This window comes from Bos taurus, chromosome 19 (genome assembly GCF_002263795.3).
Source record: "Bos taurus isolate L1 Dominette 01449 registration number 42190680 breed Hereford chromosome 19, ARS-UCD2.0, whole genome shotgun sequence".
NCBI classification, from domain to species: domain Eukaryota; kingdom Metazoa; phylum Chordata; class Mammalia; order Artiodactyla; family Bovidae; genus Bos; species Bos taurus.
The window spans coordinates 38,593,263-38,618,780 of NC_037346.1; the positions used below are offsets into that span (position 1 = coordinate 38,593,263).

At 54.2% G+C, this 25,518-nt stretch overlaps 1 protein-coding gene across 1 annotated transcript; it reads left to right on the forward strand.

Moving 5' to 3' along the window:
* The first annotated feature begins 19,519 nt into the window (after positions 1–19,519).
* SP6 (Sp6 transcription factor) lies at positions 19,520–25,133 on the forward strand. The gene is made up of 2 exons (XM_005220645.5): positions 19,520–19,908; positions 22,145–25,133. The coding sequence occupies exon 2, from the start codon at positions 22,203–22,205 to the stop codon at positions 23,328–23,330; it is 1,128 nt and encodes a 375-aa protein (XP_005220702.1). The 5' UTR covers positions 19,520–19,908; positions 22,145–22,202; the 3' UTR covers positions 23,331–25,133.
* Positions 25,134–25,518: the final 385 nt, after the last annotated feature.

Genomic DNA, 25,518 nt, shown 5'->3' on the forward strand with positions numbered 1-25,518 from the left:
CCCTCGGGCCCCCCTGCCCGCGGGGGCCGGTGAGAGCGGTCCCTGCTCTCTCAGCCCCCGCGCCCTCGGCGAGGCCGGGTGCTCAGCGGCAGTGGGCCGGCGAAGGGCTGTCCCCTCCCACTGGAGCCAAATAATTGCCTCCTGCTTTGTTGTGTGGTGTCTGGGGCCCGGGGCCTCTCATTTGTGGGGACGTGCTGTGGCGAGAGCCTCCCAGCGTAATTACCCTCCTCCCCATCGCCGCCGCCGCCGCCACTGAGCCTCCTGCGTCCGCTGGGCCTTACTCACCCCCGCTGGCCTGCAGCTCCCCCCGCGGCCCAGACACAGGGAACTCCCCTCCCCGGTCCCCAAGTGTCCTTTCCCGGCAAACTACCTCTCGGCCTCCCCCCCACCCACCCTTCCACGCCCGCAAGCCAGAGTGGGGAGGAGCAGTCCCGGCGGTGGCCGGGGTCTTTGTCCGGTACAGGGACCCGAAAGGCTATTTCTGGTCTGGACAAACCCCCACCCCTGTCCCTGCCCCGCAACCTGATCCAGGCCTGGGCTTTGGGCACGTGCCTCGCTTTGCGCAACATCTGGACAGGCGCTGCACCTGTCTGGACTCGCTCCCAGGGAGGGCTGGAGCTACCTGCGACCCTGATACCTGGAAGAAAACACTCCACTCTAGCCTCTTCTGTTGTTTTTTTTTTTTTTTCCCCCTCCCAGTTGCCATTTCTCAACCACCTGTTTACCCATTTGCTGTAAAGGAAAGGAGGAAAAGAGAGAGAGATTGAGAGAGAGGGCCTGAGGCACACCCAAAGACAAATGAAGAAACAGACACACACGCAAAGAAACAGAGACTACGGAGAGCAAGAGGCACACAGAGACAAAGGACAGAGAAATGCAGAGGCCTTCACTTAAAACGGTGACACAAGAAGAAACAGAAAGAACAAATAAAATTAGAGAAAACAAGCTCCTTATTTCTTGTATTCTATTAAACCTTGGGTAACTCTTGGAGCATAGATCATTGAAGTTGAATGAAAGTTGGACTTGGAGGATGAAGGGAGGTAGTAAGAAGCATTGAGATGAGCCAAGACTTTTTTTTTTTTAATTGAAGTGTAGTTGATTTACAACATCATGTTAATTTCAGGTGTACAACATAGAGACTCAATATTTTTATAGATTATACTCCAATTAAAGGCACTCCAAAATAATGTCTATATTTCCCTGTAATGTACAAAAACTCTTAAATTATGAAAAGACAGTCACATATCTCAAAGGTTTGCTCACAGTAGGTGTTCAATCCATCATTGTTGATGGCAGATGACCCCTCTCTTCTGAAGCTCCAACAACTGAAAATTTGAATGGCATTTATAGGGATGTAGGATGGACTTGAGGGGGACTTTTCAAGCATAAGAACCATTTGTCATTCAGCAAATGTTTATAGAGCTCCTACTATGGGCCTGTCACTGTTCTGGGTGCTTCTGATATAATTAATGAACAAAACAAGGGTCCTTGAGAATACGTCAGAAGGTCAAGGACTCTGCCTGCTGGAAGGAAGCTCAGAAAAGTACAAATCCCTCTTAGTGTGTTTTAGTGGAGCTGCTTAGAGAGGATGAGTTCAACGGGTGCTGAGATTTGCCAGAAGACTAGGGAAGGTGGCTCTCGGCTCGAAGTTATGGAGACCGTCAATCAAACCAGTGGACACCAGGTCTCCCCACTAAGTTAGGAGCAGGAAAGAGTGGGTCCCTCCTGAGGTCACATAACACAGGCAGAGGTTCAGTGTCTGATATGACTGTGGGTTCTGGGCTACCCACTGAGAAACCCAGACATTTATGCCAACCAGACAGACAACGTCAGGGGAAGCACCATCATTGTGTTCGTGCATTTCTCTCCTGGTTCTTTCCTCGGTCCCTTCACACACGTCTTGCCACCTCAGTTATCAGGAAGTTGTCCCAAAGGTCCAGCTCAAAACCCTCTCCCTCAGTGACAGTAGAAGAAAGCAATGCCTCCTACCCTTTTCCAGGGTGGAGGAAAGACAAAGAAGCAAGGATGTCATTTGATGAGGTGGAGACCAAAGGCTCCTCCACGAACACCCCTCCACCTCTCCCCAGATACCTCTTTAGGCCCTGAAGCAGAGGAGGAAGATGAAAGGGACAGAGCTAACCTTAGGGGATGGGGGGGTGGAGAAGGTGGGAGCGGACTGGAAATGGATTTCAGGAGCAGATAGAGGGGGTGGGGCAGAGGAAAGCAGAGATTCTGACAATCTTATTGGTTCCCTGGGCATCAAAGCATCCATTGGCTTTTAGCAAAATAGCACTGGTTAGCGTGTTAGTATGAGTATTGGGGGGGGTGGTGGCCGGAAAAGGGGTGCAAGAGCCTCCCCCAATGTGTTGACTCTGTACAGTTTCTTATCCCCCTTCTTATCCACACACACACATACAGTCCAGAAATTCTCCAGGAATCTGGCCCCACTAGGTCTTCATTCTGGAGTGATCACTATGATCTTCTAGCCGAGGAAAGAGACCGATATGAGAGGTCCTTCAAGGATTCATAAAGCATAGTTTTGGCTTGATATGTAAAAATCTTTTAATGCAAACATTTATTGAACTATGAGATGCATATAGAAAGGTGGCTCAAGAGGAAGATAGGATTGTGGCTGATTTGTTGTAAGGCAGAAACCAGCACAACATTGTAAAGCAATTTTCTTCCCATTAAACAATAAATTAAAGGAAAACAAACAAAAAGAGAAAGGTGCCACAAGTACATGATAGAAGTAAATTAAAAAATGAAGTGAAAATTCACAAAGTGAACAAACTTGGGTAACCAGCACTCAGCTCAAGGAACAGAATTTGACCAGCACCCCAAAGCCCTCACTGTGTCCCCTCCAGTTATTAACCCCTACCCAGGAGTAATAGAATATTCTGACTTCGAAGAGCATATAGTTTTTTTTCTGCCGATTTTTCGACCGTCATGTAAATGCAGTCATGTAGTGTGCTCTTTGTATCTGGCCTCTTTCACTGCAGGAGTTTGCGAGATTCATCCTTTGCTCAAGTTTGAACCCATCCGTGAGGAGACTGATGGGATGTATCAGAGATCATTCCCTTTGGGTCTCAAACTCAGGCTCCCCTGAGATCCCTTTCTGTATCCCCAGTTCCCAAACAGGAAGAACACTCTGGGAGACCTTGTTCTCTTGGGGCTCCTATCCAAGCAGGGATCTGGGAACTGCTGGTCCCAGACCACACCCCTCTAAAGGGACTCAGAGGAAGTCCCCAACCTGGGCAGGGTTAATTAGATGGCGCTTTGAGATCTCAGGATGAAAGGACAGCCTAGGGCCATTGTCCTTGGCCTGTTGTCCAGCTTGGCAGGGGAGGGGAGGAAGTACGCTACCCCCTCAGGCCCAGGGATGGGGCATCAGCCTACTGGGGTTGGCACTGCCAGGTTCTGGAGGATTCTCTGCTCTGAGAAGCTCCTGCCCAAAGAGGCAGGAAGCCCAGGGCCGGGAGACTCGGGAGAGGGGATTCAAGGGCCCACGCCCCTGGGGTCTGCCTCCCTGCCTCCCGGGCAGCGCCCAGACAGCCCGGCTCTGGTGCCGTGTGTGGTTTCAGGATAAGCTGCCGATGCCACCCAGAGCGCCCTGCTGACAGACAAGGATCTCACCCGCTTTCAAAGACGCCCTTTCATCTGCCAGGGCTAATTACACCTGCAGAGAGGAGGAGAGGGCACTGGAGCCAGCCCCCTCCCTCTTCCCCCGTCCCAGCTCCCAAGCCCCCTGCCTCAGGAGCCCTTCTCCTCCCTCCCATCTGCCTGTTCTAAAGCCCCAGCAGCAGCCTCAGCACCTGCCAATTATGGCTCCTCTAGTGACAAGTGGCCCTGACTCCTGGGAGGGAGGACCCGTGAGGTCAGCTGGCTGGAGGGTGGGCCTGTGTGTGTACAAGAAGCTTGGGGCTTGGGGGTTCTGGGTGGCATTAGGAGGGTTGCTGAATGGCTCTAGAAAGTAGGTCCTGAGAGTGTGAAAGTTCAAGTCCCCAGCGGAGGCAGTTTAATGGTGGCCATGAGCACCTGGGCTCTGACTCAGGAAGCTCTGGATTGGAGTCTGTGTTCCATTACCTTATCAGCTGCAAGACTTTCCTCTCATTTATTCAAGCCTCAGTTTTCTCTCCTGTAAAATGGGGATATTAATACCTACCTCACAATGATTGTGAAGCCCTGAGCCTTTAGCAGGAGTGCATCTTTAGAAAGGGAAAGATGCCACTCTATGTGAGAAGACTCTTGGGACCCCCAAGACTGAGTAAGTCCCTATAGTACTTGATGTCTACTCCTCTGCAGCCCTTAGTGCATGCTTGGCAACAATTGTTTATTGGTTTGAGTCGCCTATCCCGTCACCTTGCAAATTCCCTGAGGCGCCATATTGGATCTGCCTCCAGCCCGGTGCCCAGAACACAGCAGGTGCTCACTATAGGATCTGCCGGTGAGGAAGGGAGAGTGTGTGATGGAGGCACATGAGTGCAGGGCTCCTCTGGAGTGAGGGTCTCTGCGTGAGCGTGTGTGTGACCTCTGCAGGTCACAGTGACACCATGAGGGAGTATGTCCGTCAGCACCCGCACGTGTGGTCACTGTGGGCCGACAGGGAGTGGAGTGACTCCGAGGTATCTGTCTGTGTTTGGTTCTGAATGAGCCTCTCAGTGAGTGATGATCTATGAGAGTGTGTGGATGAGTGCAAGTGTGTGTGTGGGTGTGATGGCAGAGGATCGACGTGACTGTGTGTGAAGCTGTATCTGGAGTCTGAGGGTGGTGGGGGCCGCATACAAGTCTGACTGAGCCTGAGGGTTGGTTTAGGGTTTCCAGTGGTGATGAGGTCTTTAGAGGAGCAGAAAAGGTCCCCAACCAGGGGGCTTCTTCCTTCCCAGGCCCCTCACCTCAGGGCTGGGAGGGAAACACCGTGCGAGCCCACTCCCCAACACCACAGCCCTCCTCCCTGTCCTGGTCCATGGGAACAGGTGAGGTGCTGGTGGCGAGTTTCCTTGGGAGGCCTTGGAAGCTCAGTGGCTCCAGGGGAGGGGGGCGGGGGAGGGTCAGAGCCCCCTCCTGCCCTGCCCTAGCCATGACTGGCTGTAAAGCCAAGCAGTGATCTGCCCTTGCACGGAGCCCTGATTCCACACTTCTGGTGTTGGCTGGGGGGCTCTATACTCAGAGCCTTATTGGTCCTACTACCCCAAAGCAAGGGAGTTCTTGGGGTCTAACCCAAATTTTCTACGTGCCAGGCCCACCCACGCCCTGCCCTCCCCTTGTCAGCATCCTGACATGGACACAAACCACTGATGGTGGGTACTCTGGATGCTCAAGTCAGGGGGCACCATCGACATCACATATTTGCCCCTTTCCTTCTAAGCGTCATCATTTCTCTTCACCTCCCCACATTCCCTCCTCTGACTCTATGCATCTCGGGAAACGCGATTGCCCAAGCTCATCCTGACAGCAGGTCCTGCTGGGAGTCTAACTGACTTTCTTCATGTTCTCAGGCCCTGTTTGGGGGCGGGCTCCAGGCGGACCCCACTGGAACAGCGTGATGAGACAGGATCTGACGGCCAGCTGAGGTCACCGGCCACTGAAGTACGTCAGTGGAGGGTGTGTATGTCCCAGCTGGCCACACAGCCTCCTTTCATCCTTTGTTCTGCCTGCCCGGCCCATTCCCACCACGGATTCTTGGATTCCCAGCGTGGCATGTCCGATGAGCCAGAGTCTTCGCCCGGACATGATCCTTTCCATGCCCTGCCCTCTGCTCATCTCCTCCTCCCTGTCTCTCTTCCAGCCACTTTCAGGGTGGAGGGGTGGGGGCAGTTGCTTGCAGTCTGCCCCTGCCACCTCCACCATCGCCCTTCTCCTTACCAAGCCCCCACTGGCCACCAGGGGAATTGTGGTCAGACACAAGGAAGTTTGTTTGTTTGTTTTTTTCACAAGGAATTTTTATCAGGAGTATCATGTGGCAAGGCCCCACTTCCCTTGGGAGCAAAGGAGCGCTGGTCAGTGGGTTGGGAGGGAAGGGAACGCGTGTGCCTGGGCAAAGAGTGGATGGGGGACTTCTCCCTTCTGCCCTTCATGTTGTCCCCGGCACCGTTCACCACAGATGTCTGGCTGCTCCTGTCTGGCAGCCAATCCCCAAAGATTTCTCCATTCACCCTGGCATAAAACTGGGTTTCCACATCCTAGAAATGGTTGTTCACATTGGACCCTGCCAGCGGCCTGTCTGACCCCGTAGTTGTCCTGGCTCCCAGCTCCCTCCCAGGCGTCACGATGCTGCCCCAGCCTGAGCCCGTCTTCTTCCTCGTCTCCAAGTCTCCAAGGATTCTGTGGCTTGGATCTTTCACTCCACGCATCTCCTCACATCTTCCTTCCCCTTCTTTTCCAGGGAGTCCTCACTGGACCGTGCTTCCTACTTCCTGCCCCCCCTGCCCCTTCTCCCCAGTCCTGATGCCCCTGTTTTCTCAGCCAGAGTCTGCCAGGGTGTGCACTGGGTCTTGCATAAGTAAGCCAGGAGCTCCCTGAGGATGCAGCCTGTACCTCCCTGACAAGAAACACACCAGGGATAGGAACCTTGATATTTTCCTAATTTCCAAAAAAAACCTCCATGAGGGCAGGGCTGGGAAAAGTGAGGGAGGGAATTAGAGGGAATTATCAGGAGCTGATGGGAAAGAATTGACAGGAGCTGAAGCACAGATAAGCACGGAGTCTCCCTGAGCCCTGGCCTGGGAGCAGGGCAGAGAAGAAGAAGGAAGAGTCTTGAAAGTTGAGAGGGGAGTGGCCGGGTGGAAAGAGAGACAGTCTTGGTGGCTTCTCTAGCAGGTCTGACAGAAGGTTCCCTGGAAGAGTTTACCAAAGTGAAGGCCCAGAGAGGTGAGGTTTCCTGCGGAAGCCAGCCCTGGGGGTCAGTTGTTGAGATGGAGGGAACCTGTGTAACTGGTCCCTCTTTCTTGAGCCCTATAAACCTGGCAGTATTTGGATGCCACGGGCTCACTGCGGCCATCCCAAGTCAAAAAGTTCTAACTGAAGTCTCCAGGCATCCTCCAGTCTTGGCCTGCAAGAGAACCCATTGGGTTCTAATCCTGGATCTGCCATTAATTAGTTTGCTGAGTGATCTCTGGCAAGTCCCTCCACTTCTCTGTGCTTCCCTTTCCTGTCCCCACCTCTCCATCCCACGAACAGGTGCCTGAGGGAGTAGGTGGTAAGAATCTTTTTGCTGCCGGTGGTCAGAGCCTGTCTCTGGTCAGTGGAGGAGGCTGCCAAGGAGGACATAGCGCTGTTTTCCTCCTAATGGGGACATTACTCTCTCCACACCTCATCCCTGCTCCTCCTCAGGTGCCTCCTGGGCCCTGGGCCCCCTCCCCTGACACGCCCATCTTCCTGCCCACCTGGGGCCCTGCATGGGAGCAGGAGAAACCCTCTGGGAGAGAGACTAGCCCAGCACTCCTGATGAGCAATAATTTGTTTTATGACAGAAAAGGAAATTGTCTTCAGTTTCACAAGAGCGAAACGAATTCGTTTGAAGTAGTTTGCCCTGCGGCAGGCAGGAGAAGGTTTCTCCTGAGCCTGTCTTCGCACTCCTTCTCCCCCTCGCTCCCTCTTCCCTTCTAATTACTGCAGCTTCCAAGCTGTTGGCATGAGTTGATGCCAGGCTGTCAGATGCCAACTGCCCCAGGAGCTCACCTCTTGGGTGTGGATAGGGGGATGGAGCCACGGGAAGAAGGTGAGGTGGCTCTCAGTTCAGCTTCTGCCATACCCCAAGACTGGCACCACCATGGAGGGAGGAGGTGGGCCAGGGCAGAGGGCAGCTCGCCAGGGCCCAGGAGGGCCAACAATTCCAGGCTTGGGAGACCACTAGCACTGTAATGTCCAGGGAGGGGTCTGTCACGGCCTGGTGGGCTTTGCCTTATGGACCACCTATGTTTCCTGATCAGCCCTCCTCCTCATCCTCTCTGATTGCAGCCTAGAAGTTGAACTCCTTGGTGGCATCTGGGCAAGTGAATGGACCATGGCCACCTACTGGCATCAAGACTCAAAGATTCATTTGGGGGCAGCCAGGATGGGGAGGAGAACACCAGTAGATCACCAGTGCTCCCACTAAGAAGTCCAGTGGGCCGAAAAATCATGGGACCCTCCTAGATGCATTCTAAGGTCCCCTTCCTTCCTTCCTTCCCTCCACCTATCCATCCTTCCATTCATCCATTCAGCAAACTCATAAAGCCTTCAAAGAGTGCCAGGCACCTTTCCAAGAACTGGGAGGGAAATGATACACAAACCCCCTGCCTCATGAAGCCTGCTCTCCAGCAAGGGGTTTGTTTAGCTACAGAGGAGAGGGGCTGTGCCCAGCCTGGGCCTGGGACAGAGCAGACACTTATAAACATTTGCCCAATCTGAATCAGAGGTGACGCTACAAAAGGTCAGCTAGTGAAGGAAAAAAGGAACCCCTTGTTTAACCCCTTCCCTGCCATCTCCGCCTCCAGACTCCCTTCCTCTCCAGGGAGTCCTCCTGCAGAGGTCCTGACTGCGGGTGTGAAGCGGGAGCTGTGTAGCAAAGCATGCAGACGCCAGGCTCCAGGCTGCCAACCTGGCACCGCTGCTTGGCGCTGGGCGCCCTCTAAAACAACAAACTTCATGTCTCTGATTCAGCACTTCCTGTTTGTCTTGATATTATCTCCTGTCCTTGAAGCCCACAGGCCCAGTCAGGGATAGGGTAAAGGGCTAGAGCTCTGGGGATTCAGAGAGAGGCAGAGGCTAGGGGACCCTCCCATGGAGGTTTCTAGGCTGTTTCCAATGGCACCAGGCAGAGGTTAGTGGTCTCATGTTCCAGGGCCCTCAGTGAGGAGCCTGAACCCCTCCCTGTCCACTCTAGAGGAAGTTTCTAGATTCTGGGTTCTGATTGTTGCAGGTTCTTGGAGCAATGATACACCTTCCCCTCTACGACTCTTGGTTTTCTGGACACTGCAAAACGGGTAATTCATGGTGGAAATCACCGCGATTCACTGACCTCTTTTATTTTCAACATGGCTGGAAAGTTCTCGATGTCTAACTTCAATGCCTTCACTAACCTTTGGGGAATGACTCTGACTTTGGGTGCTTTAACCCCTATGTCTTACGTGTCTCAGGTTCCTGAATCAATATTGTAGGCTCTTTACAGACGAAGCTTCTTCTAGACTTTAAAATCCTTCTGGGACCAGCTGTCTCCCATAAAAGCAGTCCCCCACTGGGTGAGCGTGTCCACCATGTTAGGCATCAAGATGGCGGCCCCGTGGGTGGTAGGATCAGGGCAAATTCCAGACAGGCCCCCACCCCGGCCAGAGGGGCAGCTTCTGCCACCCCCAGAGCTCCAGGTAATAACCTAGGGGCCACGCCAGGCTCGCCAGCACCTGAGCCACCGGCAGCAGATAATGACTGGGGAGCTGGGCAGGCAGAGCCAACCCCTCAATCAGGAAGCAAATTAAAAAGGGGAGGAATCTCCCAGACAGACCACAACAATGAGACCGGCCCCCTTTCCAGGGCACTGCCTGCCTTCCCCCTTCCCTGTCGGATTTCGCCTGCCAGGTCCTGAAACCCAGCCCTCCCCTCTAATTCTCCTCTCGTGCAATCCAACTGGAGGTTGTCCGGATGACCCTGGCTGCAGGTTGGTGGGCAGTGCCCAGCTGGCCACAACACAGGACACTGGGCCTCTCAGTGAGCCACATCTGCCAGCCTGATCTTGGGTTCCTGACAGGGCCCTGGGCATAGTTGGGGGTGAAAGAGGAAGGGTCAGGGCATGCTTTTGTGATTTTGGTGCTCCATCTTGATGCCCCGCAAGGCAAACCCCGGGTAGCTGAGACAACAGGATTTATAGATAACCCACAATCCCTAGCCTGGCAACCCCTTCTCCTCAGCAATTCAGTTCAGTGCACCATCAATTTATTGCACACTCAGCACTAGTCATTGTACGAGATGCTGCAGGGATACAAAGAGGAACAGAAAAACTCCAGTCTCTCAAGGGGCTTGTGTGCGCACACACACACCTCTAACTGTATCACCCATCAGGCCGTGTTCATCCCTCTGTATTTTAGGACTCTGGGGAAAAAAGGGTAACTTAGAGAACTGGGAAGTCTTCATAGATGAGGGGAATATATGAGTTGGGCTTCAAAGGATCAAATAGGAGCTCACAGACAGAGAAATGAGGAAGAGCATTTCAAACAAAGAAGACTAAGGGGTGTAAAAATGTATGGACAATAAGGATGAGAAGTAGCCTCCTGTGGCTGGAGCCTGGGAAGTGAGAGGGGTAAGGCTGAAATGGTAGGCCAAGACCTGATGGGGAAATGGGGCTTAAATTCCAGGCCAAAGTGTATACCTGATCAGATTTCGCCTGCCAGGTCCTGAAACCCAACCTTCCCCTCTAATTCTCCTCTCGTGGGATCCAGCTGGAGGTTGTCTGAGTGACCCTGGCTGCAGATTCCCTGTTAGACTTCCTCTTATAGGGAATGGGGAGCTATCGAATGTTTTTAAACTGAGGCATGACATGATCAGCGTCTGGTAAGAAGAACTGTAGCTGCCCACAGAGGGTCAAAGGGGATTCTGCTTTTTCTGCCTCTGCTTTTCTCCATGGCTGCTGTGTGGCCAGCCCTTTCTCCCAGCTCCCACTCACTATCCTTGCCCCTTTTGTCCCAAAAAAAGAGTTTTGTCCAACTCTTTGTTCCAAGCAGGCTAACAGGGCAGAGCATTTCACTGCTCTAGCTCTCACTCCAACCCTTCATGTCCTTCCACCTCCATCACACAACTGGGGAGGGGGTGGGACAGCTGGTGGGGAAGCTGGCTTCACTTCCTTCATGGCTCTTTGGGGATCCAGGTGCCTGTTGTGTTTTCCCTCCTGACGCAGGTTTCTGCCTTCACCACTATGCTCCTCAACTAAGGAGCTTCTGGAAGCATCAATTCCAGGGATGTAGTTTTCCAGTTCCCTCAGCTGTGGCTTATGTGCCCTTCTCAGAGAAAGGCGCTGTGCTGAAGACCCTGTGGCATGAAAAGGACATGGTTCCTGCCCTCCAGGAGTCTACTGACCAGTAGGGAAGATAAGACAACTCCATGGAAACAGCGTGTGGAAATCCATGCTACGGAAGTTCAGAGGAGCGAGGCAGTGACATGCTGCTAGGAGGTGATTCCACAGAGAAAGCACGAGCCGGGAGCGTGAGGATGAGAAGCTTTCTTGAGGGCATAGGCGGGGTGATGGGTGGAAACAACTGGAGCAAAAGTAGGAAGGCTAGACATGTTTGGTGAAGATTAAGGCCAGCGGGGGCTGGGCTGGAGGGTTTGAACAAGGACTAGTGCAAGTGAAGACTGTGAAGGTGATGGAGGCCAAGTAGAAGGTCTTTTTCTTTTTTTTTTTTAAGGAGGGTCTTAAATGTCACAGTCAGCACTGGGGAGCCACTGGACATGTTTGAGATGAAAGACGAAGTGGCATTTCAGGATAATTAATCTGTTATTGGTCTGCAGGCCAGTTTGGGTGGGTGGATACAGAAGTGGCAGAAAACCCCTGCTGCTGCTGCTGCTGCTGCTGCTAAGTCACTTCAGTAGTGGCCAACTCTGTGCGACCCCATAGACGGCAGCCCACCAGGCTCCCCCATCCCTGGGACTCTCCAGGCAAGAACACTGGAGTGGGTTGCCATTTCCTTCTCCAATGCATGAAAGTGAAAAGTGAAAGTGAAGTCGCTCAGTCGTCTCCGACTGTTCGCGACCCCATGGACTGCAGCCCACCAGGCTCCTCCATCCATGGGATTTTCCAGGCAAGAGTACTGGAGTGGGGTGCCATCGCCTTCTCCCAGAAAACCTCTAGGAGACCTAAAAATGAATCCAAATGAGAAGTAATTCCTGGCAGCTATTCACTCCAGTTGGCCTGCTATCCCCCTCAGAACCTCCTACCACTTAATAAACCCTTGCTGTGCTTTCTTGGGGAAAAAAAAAGTAACTCCTATCACCAAATTGGCACCTCTCTAGAACTTTCACAGATCAGTGCTCATTCATTCATTTGTTCATTCATTCATTCAATAAATATTTAAGCAAAATTTGTTGCTATTGTGCTCAGTCATGTCTGACTCTGTGGCCCCATGAACTGTAGCTGGCCGGGCTCCTCTATCCACCCCAGTTTTACAGGCAAGAGTACTGGAGTGGGTTGCCATGCCCTCCTCCAGGGGATCTTTCGACCCAGGGATCGAACCCGCATCTCCTGTATTAGCAGGTGGATTCTTTACCACTGTGCCACCTGGGAAGCCTTGAAGCAGTGCTTGCTAAGTACTAAAAACTGTTTCTTCATTCCTTTCTCCTCTCTGTCTCTATCTCTGTCTCCCTCACTTACTTTCGGCTTTGAAGACAAAGGTAAACTTTCACCCACACACGTCTAGGGACCTTAGTCCAGCCTCCTCCTCAACCCCTCCCCCACCCCCCACCCAAGCTAACCCAGTATCTCTTGTCTTTGGAGCAGGTTTATGGGGAAAAAATGAGAGAGATAACCGCTGTAAGGATTTGGAGGATGGCATGAGGTAGGATAATCTGAGGGCAGGAGGGTAAGCAGCTTGGGCAGCAGAAAGCTCTTGATGGCAGGGAAAAGCAAAGTTGAGAGCTGAGTGTAGAGGGGACCTGGGATGTCTGGGGGAAGGAGGCTGGGGAATGAGGACAGAGGTGGAGAGAAGAGTGGGAGACAGGCCTCTGGGTGAGGATGGGGGCCAGGAGGGAGGAGGGACAAATTAGAGAGCTGGAGAAGGAAGTAGAGTCTTAGCAGCTAGAGGTGGGTGAGGGAGGAGGTGGGGACTGGGAGGCGAGGGCAGAGGAAATGGGCCCAGGCACTGGAGACAAAAGTCTGCGAGTCTGAGCCTCTGAGGAGCCACCTGGAAGGTGCAGGCAGCGGCAACATCAAACTTGGGATCGGAGGGTTGGCTCTGGGAGTGAGCTGGAACTGGGCGGGGGGCGGGGGGTGGTGGCTGGAGGGGGAGCTGAGAGCAAGAGAGGGGCTTGAATCTGCGATGAACCCTGCTGGGTCTTCGGCTTCATCCAGCACCCCCTCTTTCCTCTGAGCGCTGGAAGCCTGGGCTCCAGAGTCCCACCCCCCACATGCAGGTTGGGGCCCCATCGCACCACCCACCCCCACTTTCCTACCTCGTCATTGGTGGGAAAGCACTTTGTTCCAAGGTGCGAATAGAGAGGAGGAAGGGGGTCTCCTGTCAGCTAGGGTCCAGATGAACCAGGATCTGGGTAAAACCCCTCCCCGCAAACCAGTCAGGGTCTCCAGGCACTCTCTACTGATCGGAGAGCTGGGGAGGGGTGTGGGCCAGTAGGTCCAAGCCAAGGGCTTCATCCTTTTCCTCCTCCCAAATCCCCCACCCCAAGATTCTCCCATTTTGGACTGGACCTGCTACCTAAGCATATGGAACCGATTGAAAGAATTTGTATGCTCACCTTATAATTTATGCAAATCAACTCTGTAATTAACTGTAATTTGGAGGCATCCTTTGGTATTTGAGACATTTATCCATGAGGAAATGCCCTAGTGATAATGCTCCCGTATTAACATTATTTACTCCACCTGTGTGGTCTCCTCGGCTTGTTTCCCCCCTCACTCTGATTTTCTGGGCTGGAAGGTGGGGAGGGCCAGGGAAGCCCCTCCCTGGAGCCTGCCTCCATCCTGACGCCTGGGCTCCCCCAGGGAGTTGTACATGAGTCCTGTCCTCTTAATTTTGCCTGGAATTAAAGGAGAGGGTGCAGCCGTGACTCCTAAGCCCCTTACCACTCTACTCTCTCCTGCCTGATGGGTGGCTTTCTGATGAGCTTTTTTGCACTCTTAAGGGCCTCAATGTTCTCGTCTCTGAAATGGGTAGAAGAAGGACCTGTCGGGGCCTTTACAGGATAATTACTGAAAAGCTAATGAAGGGACTGGGAATCCCCAGTCTAGAGATTTCTGGGGATGTAGGGGGAGGAGCAGGACAAAAGTTCAGGGTGCAGACGCCCTGACTCACCCTGTGGGAGACTTGGTGGGGGAGGTGGCAGGCAAGCCCTGGGCTATTGGGATCTGTGCGTGCGTAGAGGGTGCACAGCAGCTCCTGTCCCCAGTGCCGAGGGCACTGGGCAATGGTCAAGAATGGGATGTGGTCACATGAAAAGTCTCCAGGCTATTCTATGTGGGTCAGAATTCCTAGCTTAAGAGAGCTTTGGGAAACTGGTCTTAGCCTGTTTCATCTGCTTTCCCCTTCCTGATCTTCTGTCCCTCTCTCCTCCAGGACATGCTCCTGTTAGTCAGCATGCCTAAACACACAACCACTCTACCATTCAGTTTGTGTGGTTGGGGACCATGCGGGTCCACCTAAACCCACCTCTAGGCCCCTTCTCCCTTCGTAGGCTGTGTTCCCAGCCTCTTCACTCTCCTGGCATTCCACGATGGCCGACCTCCTTATAGGAAGTTCTTGGCTGGGCTCTGCCTCTGGTCCTAGGTGAACTCCTGTCCATCCCAAGCTGCCCCACCCTATCCTAACTCAGGGAGAATGTCTTCCCTTCCTATTTGACAATGAGAGATCCTAGATCCAAAAATGTGAATTACATTGGACCCTCCTGGCAGTTCTGAGTTGAGAAGTAACTGAAAGGGGGACAAAAAAAAGGGAGAAGGAACAAGGCTGCAGTAGAGAATGAGAGACCCACCTCAGCTGCAGAACAGCCAGGAACACTACTGGGGAGCTCTTCAGGGAGGGACCACGTGAAGGGGTGTGTGTGTGTGTGTGTGTGTGTGTGTGTGTATGTGTGTGTGTGTGTGTGAGGTCTTAAGTGCCTTCTTTCTTTCCCCTGTCCATGGAGGAAACAAAAGGAGGGGGATGGAGTTGGAGAGCTCCTGCCATGCCAGCTCTTTCAACTGGCAATGCTCTCATTTCCTCCATTCTGGGAGAACCACGTTGTCCCTCTCCCATCACCTGTTCGACCTCTGGGGAGGGAAGGATGTCCAGCATCCCCCCATACCCACTCCAGCTGCCTCTTCCAGCTGAAATCCTTCTTTCTTGGCAGACGTCAGAGACTCAGATCTCAGCCCCACCACTCCCCCAGGACAGCCGGGGGCCACTGTTTCCTGGATTATCCTAAAAGCTTCCGAGGCCATGAGGACTTGGCAGCGTCCCTGCCCGAGTCTCTCACCTCCCCCTCTGGCTCTGACTGTTGCATCCTTTATAAAGCCTGACTCTTCCATCACCCCCACTTGCCCCTCACTGCTGCTGCCAACTCTGGGCTCCATGGACTGGTAAGAGGGGCTGTTCGCTGTCCAGTTTAGGGCACCAGGTCTCCACTCCAAAGTTGGGCTCATTGAGAAGGGGTTAAAAAGTTAGATTCTCTCTGAACTGGGGAGGGGAACATAAGAGGGAGATCTTGGAGGGGTCTGCATGGAGAACAAAAGAGGATTCTTGGAGGTCTCTGTACTGGGCTGAGATCTGACGGAGGATTTCATTCTGAGAAAATAGAAGGGCTAATATAACAGACATACAGGGCACACACTCAACCACATGGAAGTCCATACATGATAGCATAGCTGCAAAAGTCATAAGGGGGAAACAACCGTTCATGTCCTGTGAGGACCATCCTTTATGATGGAGGAGAGAGGACCAGCACCCCACATTCCAGCCCTAAAGGTACACACAGGTGTGGTGAGTACACACACATTTTTAGGCACACACACACACATAGAAATGTACTAGCCTCAGTTGGGTTCATCTTTCAGAGTGAGAGTGAGTGTGATGCTAGGGACATTTGGATTTATAACAGAATTAGTGCACAAGTAGTGCTTTGGGAAGACCCCCAAAGAGGGAAGGAGAAGGAAATAGCAACCCACTCCAGTATTCTTGCCTGGAAAATCCCAGGGATGGATGGAGTAACCTGGTGGGCTACAGTGTATGGGGTCGCAAGACCGAGCAACTAACGCTGAATGCTAAGTGCTTGGCCCTGGGTAGGCTCTCAGTAAGTGTTAGTTCAGTGAATAAAGGATGATGAAAGAATAACATCTGACTCCAGCTCTGGACTCTGTCCAGTTTCCCAGGAGCTTGGGAGAGGTGAGGGGGTGGGCAGGAGGGGATATGAGGAAGCTATTAGTGTCTGTGATCACCAGCTTGCTGAGTGCAACCTGGAGTAGAGAAGAGCAAGCAGCTAGGACACCAAGAATCAGGAGACTGGGGTTCTGGCCCCTGCTCTGCGTCTAACTTGTTGTGTGACTTTGAGCTACTTGCCTCCCCATTCTGGGATTTAATTTCAAAATGAGGGTTCGCACTGGACAATTTTTATGGGCAGAATAGCTTTGATATTCTCATAGTTCAATCTCTACAGAGGGACACGAGGTTTGGAAGGGACCACAGCAAACCAATCCAAGATGGGACCGGTTTGTCCTATCTGAACATCAGGATCTTAATGGCTCTGTGCTAGGGAATATTTTAAGAATTTCGTCCTCTCCACCTTCAGGATCTAGGGAGCCAGACTTCCAGGGCCATCACTACTGCTGAGGCTAGATTGAACAGGGGGCAGAACGTGCGCTTTAGAGCCTGACAGATCTGGAGTTGGTTTCCTTCTCTGTCTCTTAACAGCTCTGTAATCTTGGGCAGGTCATTTAACTTCAGCTTCCTCATCTGTACAATGGGGGGGATAATAACAACTACTTTGTTGCATGCTCATGAGAATTAGAGATGTTTGTGTGAAGCACCCGGAACACAGTAGGTGCCCAATAAATAAATGCTGGTTATGCTGAACATGGAGACCAACAAGGCTGCTCCAGCTACAAAGTGGATTGCTGACTATAAATGAGGCATGAGAAGGAGAGGAGTGGCAAGAATGGGAGACAGACACTTTTGGCAAAATCTGTTTACCCCCTCAGGGGGACGAGAAATGGCCCAAGCCCTGGACAGATCTCGGTGGGCAGCGTGCTTCAACTATGAAGTGAGATATCAATGCAGTGGGCAGGGGCGATCTTGGCAGTCACATTAGACTATGAGCATCATTAAGTAAGGAAACTCACAGCAAGTGGGAAATTGAAAGGGCTGGAACCAAAGGAACAAAAGCAGAGGGGGATCTGGAAGAAAGAAATTGTCCTGAGTCAGAGGCAGAAACCCAGGGAGGGCAGGAAGTGAGGAAGGCTGACTTTTCTGAGACAACTGCTCTGTTGTTGAATTTCACAATGACAATGAGCTCCAAGGCAGATGGAGGGTCTTTGCTTCTGGGAAACCCAGGTGGCTATGGGTCAGGACCGGGTGGGGTTAAAGGCGGGCAGGGTGAAAGCGCGGTGGGATGTCTACCATCCAGGGACAGTATACCTTTCCGTGTTCTTTCCAGGGAAAGATGGAAACAGGAAGACAAGACAAGCTGGTGCCTATACATAAATGAGAGAGGGGCTCGGGTTTCCCACCAAGAGTTAGATCTGTGCTCAGGTGTTAAACCAGAGGTCAGTGGGCTGCTGGGAGGACGAGGAGGGGGAAGAGAATTCCTAGGGGTCGAATCAGACTTAACCCAGAAATTCGAGTAGCAGGCTCTTCGATGTGAGCCTGTAACTCCGTTCCAGATGTGGTTATGAACTCAAGTGCAAATCCAAGTCAAGATTTGCAGGCTGAATGCATGGAAATAAAACCATGTGGACAGAAAAGGGTGTTCATTTAGCTGTGGCCACAAAGACCCAGAGCCGTTCTTGAGACTTGACATCTCAGGGGTCCAAGAGTCAGGAATGAAATCCCAATCAGAAAGTGCAATCCCTGACACCTGGGCGGCGCCGCTCGGCTTCCTAAGTGCCCGCCCGTCCTTTACCCCACAGGGCGGCTGCTCTAACCGCATTTCACTCCTGAGGAAACTGAGTCTCAGAGCAACCTGATTCACCAGATCAGCGTAGCAAATGCAGGGCTCAAGATAGAATTTAGATCTGTCAACGTTCAGTCCAAAGATCTTTGTGAATATACCTTAATCCAAGAAACATTTGCTGGGAACCAACTTATTTAATAATTATAACACTATAAACGATACCTTCCCTTTACTACAAGCTTACCAGGGGCCCCACGGGTTAAATGCTTTAGGAACATCAATTTCTCCAAGCCCCAGGAAACCCTCCCGATTTGTACCCAGGTTGTCCAGATGAGGAAACTGGGGCTTACAAACGAGGGATTTGCACAGATGAATCAAACACTGATTCTGGATATGAGAATGTGTATGTTTGGTGGTGGAGAACCATACACAAAAAGATCGATTTTCAAGTGCCTTGTGGACTCAGTTTGGCAGTTTAATAGTTGCACTTACTATTCAGGACAGGTAAACCAACTGCGGTGGAACCGGGGCTCTATCTGTGAAAATGAATCAGCCTAAATTCCACTCAGGCTGTATGAAATAGATGTAAAGACAGAAACGAAATTTAAAAAGCAGATGGCAGAGCGCATAGGGAAAGCCAGCCGGGGCAACGAAAAAAATTAGGAAGTTGATCAGAATTCCCCCTACAACAGAAGAGTCACTTCAGGAGGTCGAAGCGGCAAGTACGGGGAGGCACCCACTGGGAAGGGAGCCTCCTAACCCGGCGACCAGGCCAGGCTGGAGGGGAGGAGACGGGAACTCCCCGACTCATCCACCCTGGTTATCTCAATCAACTCCGATCTGGACAGAAGTTTGTAGGTGGGCGTCGCAAACGCCCTGAAACTTTGCAGAGGGCTGCTCTGTGCATTTGGTTTTCTCAGAGAAATCCAAGACCTTTCCCCAAAGTTATGAACCTTGGGTTTAGACATTCAGATGAGAATTGGGAAGGAGTGAGGCGAGGGGTCGCGCAAATCTTTGCAGAAGTGTCCTTTTCCCAGGCTATCCCGGCGCCTAACCCAGCTTTCACAGTCGGGTGCCCCAGAGGGAGACAGGGGCTGGGCGCAGGCTGAGAAACTTCGGGTCCGAGGGGAACGCGACTGTATTTGAGACGCGGACCTGGGAGGCGCTGGGGTTGCTGCCCAAGGGTAGATGGAGAGTGAGAGCTGAGGGGGCAGGTAGAGACCGACCAGACGGGTGGGAAGAGGAAAGGAGGAGGTCACTCAAAAAACGGCAAGTAGCCAGAGAGTCGGGAAGCAAGAGAGAGCGCAAAGAACCTGGAAAGGTGGTGGTCGTGAGAGAAGCGGCTGGGGGAATGGTGAAGGAGGGCAGCGGCCAAGACCAACTTCTCACGGCCCAGGCCTGGGGTAGACCGGACACATACTCGGCGCTCAATCCCGTTTCTTTCTTTCCTCTCCGTTCTGGGGCAGCTCTGCCCAGCCGGGGTGAGCGGGTGGGTGGAGGGCCGTCGAGGCAAACGGCGCCCTAGGGTGACTCGGTATCACCCTTAGGACCCACCTCCTCCTCCATTCCCGCAGGGTCTGAGTCCTGCGTGCCCGCCGAACTGAGCCAGCTCGAGGGCAGTACTCCGCTCGATGGGGCGGGCCCCAGAACCTGGGAGACACTCCGCCCAGGCCCCTCGCCCCAGCAGTGGAGGGGCCAAGGAGGAGCAAGGGAGGGGGCGGAGTGCGACCTAGTTAGAGATCAGCCCCCCTACCCCCGCCCGCCCGCCCTCTACCCGGGGCCAGGCCCGCTCCGGCCGAGCCCGCAAGGGTTAAAGGCGGCCGCAGGTGAGGTGGGCGGGGCCGTGAATTCGGGGAAAAAGGAGCGCAGGGCAGAGGATGAAGGCAGAGAGCGCGGTGAGTCACGGGCGGAGCTGGCCTCGCTCGCTCGCTCGCCGGCTCCCGCCCGCCCTCCGCCCTCCCGCCGCCTCTTTCCGCCCCTCCTCCGCCGCCCGCCGCCGGGTCTGCTCACTGCTCTCGCTAGCCCTCGGCTCCTGCCGCTCGCCTCTGGAGAGCCTGTTGGCGCGCGGGGGTCAAGAGCGCCCTTCGGGAGCGCGACAGCCTGCCGTGGCCGGAGCCCGAGCGCACACTCGAGGTAGGAGCCCTCCTGGGTCGGGGCGGCAAGGGGCGCGCTCACCAGGGATCTCCTCGGAAAGACGTGCCCGGAATGCGCTGCAGCTTCCTCCGGCCTCAGGGGAGGTGGTCCTAAAGAATCTGAGGAGTTTAGAGTCCCGGCGGAGTGAAAACGGGGCGGAAGGGAGAGGCTGGAGACTGGGGAAACTGGAGCGACTGGGACAGCTGGAGGACTGGAAACTTGTGGACCGAATGTACGGAAGTCCTAACCACCTGAGCTCCGGTGATGGGAGAGGCAGCCGGCGGAAGAGGGAAGAAGGGTGTCTCTACCCTCCTTCCCGCCTGGGGAGCCGCAAGCCCGGGTACGCGCCCGGCTGTCTCCCTTACCGAGATCTCGATAGCAGGCTAGTGCATCCTAGGATTGGGCTCCCTGGCCCTGTGGCTGGAGAGGCCACTCTGGAGCCTGGATCGTTAGCTTGTCCCCCAACCCCCACTCCAACCCTGGGGCAGTTCCCAGGCGCCAAAAGCTATTAGGGTCCCAGACCTCACTGCTCCCACCCAGCCCCTTCTGGGCTGCCCCGCCTGGGCCTGAGGCTCTGTTCCTGCCGTTTCACCCAGTTCCTTTCTTGTGGTGAGGCAGCAGGAGCTTGAGTAGGCGCCCTAGTTCCCTTCTCCCTCCCTCTCCCAGACAACCTAAGCGACCTCCCTGGTCCCCCAGAAACAGAAGATAGTAAGGTCATCCAAATACTGATTTGGGAGGGGAAAATCCCTGCCCTAAACCACTGTCTCCTCCCGCCACCATCAGCGAAGGTCCAGGCACCCGAACTCACACACTCCAGGCATCAGGGCAGGGCTCCCAGATCTTACTGAGAGGTGGTGAGATGAGGGGGACCTTCAAGTGACAAGTATGTGTTCCAGAAAGGGGCCCACTCTTTCTGGAGGGGAGTGGTCTTTGGTTTACCAGTGGTTTAAGGAAGGAGAAATAGACCAGGAATGGAGAGACCTGGTTCACAGAGATACATACTAGTTGATTGAATGAATAGATTGAATGTCTTTTTTTCAAGTGACTTTTCCAATTATGGCTGTTTCCTCTTCTTTAAAATGAGGATTGAAAAATAAAATAAGAGGATTGACCAGGAGCAGTGGTTCTCAACACTTGGTTGCATGTTAGAATCATGTGGAGAGCTCCTAAAAACTATCCAAGTCTAGAATGCACTCCCTGTATAATATCTCTGGGTAATTCTTCCTCTTAATTTCTGTGCTATTCTGGCTTTTCCTGTTGCTTCCCCTACTCTGTCCCTGAATCCCTTACAGGGGTGGCAATTTTATCTTCCTGAGCTTGCTGGTAAGCTCGTCTCTGCCTGACCCCTTCTCCAGGGAAGCAGACCCCTCCAAGCTTCATATCTGGGTCTCCCCTAGATTGGACGAGGGCAGAGGTAGCAGCCAGAAAACTGACTGGGCGCTGGTGTAGGTCAGGCCAGACAGGAGGCTTAGCTTTCTCTGGTGGAGAGACGTTCTCTGGAAACTGGCACTGTAGCTGTACCCCGGGAAGGTGAAGTCCCCGGTAGAGACAAAGGGAATGGGGGCCAGGTATGGGAATGGGTTTGATGGGGCTGAGGCAATCCAGCCAGGCAGGGAGCTGGGGGGAGTAGTGTAGGGCAGAGAAATGCTCTTCTTCACTGAACATGCCTCAGGGATGGAAAGAGGGCTCTTTTTCTAAAACCTCGGAACCTGCTTGGGGCTTTGGGAAGTCAGGTCACCTTAAGTTTTGGGTTAGAACACCTCCCTCTACCCAGCTGAGTCCTGAGTTAAGGTGGGGACTTAAACTGGAGATGAGCCTAGATTCTCCATTGTGGCTGGCAGCAGATCTGCGGGGGGGAATTTTGGGGGAGGGATATGGGAGCAATGCCACTGCCCCTCACACCCAGCTGGGCAGCTAGGATGATTCTAGAACTGTAATCTAGGTAAATCTGACCTGCTCACCTGGGACCAGCCCAACTCCCTGGATGAGCTGGGTCCTCTAGGAAGGATCACCTAGGAGAAGGTGAACTTCTATCAGCGTCTGCCCGCGGTGGAGGGCCTCGCACCCTCAACCGTTCCTAGCACTCTTAACTGGTCTTTAGTCTACAACCAGAGGTTCTTTCCCCACTTTTCACCTGGGGGTGGGAAAGAAGCACTTGGCCCAGGAGGGGATCTGGGCTGAGAAGGAAAATGAGCCAGTTACTTACCTCACTTTGTCTCTTCTTTGCCTCCTTTAGGTCCCACCTGAGGTGCCCTTGACTATCCCTGTCCCCCATCCCACCCCGGATCCCGGCAATGCTAACCGCCGTCTGCGGCTCTCTGGGCAGCCAGCACACGGACGCGCCTGCCGCCTCCCCGCCGCGCCTCGACCTGCAGCCTCTCCAAACATACCAGGGCCACACGAGCCCGGAGGCCGGGGACTACCCCTCCCCGCTGCAGCCTGGAGAGCTGCAGAGCCTCCCGCTGGGCCCCGAGGTGGACTTCTCACAGGGCTATGAGCTGCCAGGGGCCTCCTCTCGGGTAACCTGCGAGGACCTGGAAAACGACAGCCCCTTGGTCCCGGGACCCTTTTCCAAGCTCCTGCAGCCGGACATGTCACACCATTACGAATCCTGGTTCCGGCCGACACATCCAGGCACCGAGGATGGCTCGTGGTGGGACCTTCATCCGGGTACCAGCTGGATGGACCTCCCCCACGCTCAGAGCGCGCTGACCTCACCGGGCCACCCCGGGGCGCTACAGGCTGGCTTGGGGGGCTATGTTGGAGACCACCAGCTCTGCGCCCCACCGCCCCACCCACATCCGCACCACCTCCTTCCAGCCGCCGGAGGGCAGCACCTCCTTGGGCCTCCCGACGGGGCGAAGGCGCTGGAAGCGGCAGCCCCAGAGTCCCAGGGCCTGGATACCAGTCTGGACGGGGCGGCCCGGCCCAAAGGCTCCCGGAGGTCGGTGCCCCGCAGCTCAGGCCAGACCGTTTGCCGCTGTCCCAACTGCTTAGAGGCGGAGCGACTGGGGGCTCCATGCGGGCCCGATGGGGGCAAGAAGAAGCATTTGCACAATTGCCACATCCCAGGCTGTGGGAAAGCTTACGCCAAGACGTCACACCTGAAGGCGCATCTGCGCTGGCATAGCGGCGACCGTCCCTTCGTGTGCAACTGGCTCTTCTGCGGCAAGCGCTTCACGCGTTCTGATGAGCTGCAGCGCCATCTCCAGACCCACACCGGCACCAAGAAGTTCCCCTGCGCCGTCTGCAGCCGGGTCTTCATGCGCAGCGACCACCTGGCCAAACACATGAAAACCCACGAGGGCACCAAAGAGGAGGCAGCCGGGGCAGCGGCGGGCGAGGGCAAGGCTGGCGGGGTGGAGCCCCCCGGGAGCAAAGGCAAGCGCGAGGCTGAGGGCAGCGCGGCTCCCTCCAACTGAGCTCCTCCGTCCTGCCTCCCCGCTGGTCTTCCCTGGGGCCATCAGAAGAGAGCCCTCGGGCCCGATGCCCTGGTGGGGGGGCAGCTTGAGTAAGAGGAGAAAGTGGTTATTTATTGAGAGGGAGGAAAAGTGGTGTGGGGGTCAGGGAACCGGGGCGCTAGGGGTTTCGTACGTAGTCTCTGGAGCTGGACGGGACAGACGCGTTTGACTGTTTTGACTGGGCAGGGAGGAGCTGCGCATGCCGGTCAGCTCTCCCCTCTCTCTATTTCACTCACGCCCCTGGGCTGGGGGTTGGGGAGGGATATCCCTGTGGCGGCTGGAGGGCGGAGGGCACAGGTTGGAGGAGACGTGTCCCGGGAGCAGAGGGGAGTGGGGCCGCCCCGGGCACTGGGGGTAGCTGTCTGGACACGTCCTTAGCGCCTGGGAACCGGGACATAAAAGGGCCTCCAGAGCCGCCCTGCGCCCCGGGTCCCTTTCATCCCCTTTAGATTGCTTTTACCCCAGGGTTTCCGGAGGAAGAGCTGAGATGGGGTATCAGAGGCTGGGGGTCCCCCTAAGGGAGGAGATTCTATCTGGCTGGGAGGGTTGTCGCCACAGAAGTAACGCCTTTGATGTGCCTCCTTATTAAGCCTTCCAGACCCAGTCTGATGGAGCCATGAAGGAAGAGGGGAAGAGGGCCAGAATCCTGCGACAGCTTCCAGCAAGACCGGTGGGGTGGAGGAGAGAGCTAGATGTGGGGGTTGAGCAAGGAAATCTCTTAAAAAATGGGAGAAAGGAATTTGGTCAGGGAGTGGAACTAAGCCTTTCCCTCTCTAACTCTGATTCAGTCCTTAACTTTTGATCTTTATAAAAATAAAGTTCAGTAGCCCACTCTGATCTGTTACCCCAGGTAGGCCTTCAAGGCAGCCAGGAGACCCTGCTCCAGAATTGATGTAGTTCCTCACCCTAGGTCCCTTGGCATTTGCCTTCCCTTTAGGGATAGAAGGAAGAGGGTTATCTTGGCTGCGTGGAGTTAGGTGGGAATGTCCACCTCCAACTGTTTGGCTCTGAGTGGAGAAGTCTGTCCCTGCCAGGCCATCTTCTCTTCCCTGCTTCTTAGCGGAGAAGCTAAGCCCCACTCTTTCTTTAGCTCGACCCTCCCCTTTCCCGCTGCCTACCAGCCTTGCTCCTCCTGTAGTGTGTGTTAGGAGGCTCCCCTTCCAAATGAAGAGGTTCTCTCGTTGCAAAGGGTCTGCCTTCTGAGGTGATGTCCAGGAAACATCCCTGTTCCCTTCTTTAGATGCTAAAAATCATCCTGATGGTGATCCTGGAGTGGGGAACGTGGGGCCGGGGGAAGCCAGCAGAGGCTGAGCCAGGCACTTGGAAGGAAGCTGATGGGGGAAGGGTCTGGTGGGCCATAGGACCCTGGAGCTAGTGGGCTTTCCCAGGCTCCAGATAGCGGTCTTAAGGTTTCCCCTGACCTCCTTTTTCCCTGCCCTTCTTTCTCCACCCAGAGCCCTATGCAAGGGTTAGTTGTGTATTGATTTTTTAAGTTATAAGCAAAGGGTATTTTATTTAATATTAGGACATGTGTGTGCATGTTGTGTGTACCTATGTATGTGTGTATTTCTGTGTGTATGTATGTTTCTCTACTGAGCCTGGGGTCTCCAGCCAGGGAGACCCCGTCTTGTTCAACCCAGCCAAGGTCCTCTGGCCTAAGGCCCATAGCATCTTTTCCTTGGGGATGCTGGAGCCCAGTCCAAGGACTGGGTGCTTTTTGGGAAGTGGGGCTGGAATCTGGGGGGTGGGGGTGGGGGAGGGGATATGTTTGTGTAGAAGAGAGCCCTTCTTATGAGGGGTAGGGTGACTCTCCCTGAAGGACCCATGGGGTAGGTTAAGAAGTCACGTCCTTTCTTTATGCTCCCTCTGTCCCTACCTCCTGCTTATCTGACCAGAGGTCCCTTTCCTTGTGGAGAGAGTTGGGGGCAGAAGAGAATGGGCAGTGCCTGCAGGTTGCCTGGCCCGGTGGGCAAGAGGGAGGGAGAGAGGGTTCCGTGGGCGTGAGATGTCGTTTTCCTCCACCCATCGAAAGCAGCCACCCTCTCCCTGTGCCACCAGGATAGTCTTTCCCAGTGACCATTCTCAGGGGAACTCCCTAGTGGGTGTTGGGGAGGGGGGTGTGGATGTTTCCCCCATGGAGGCCCCGAGC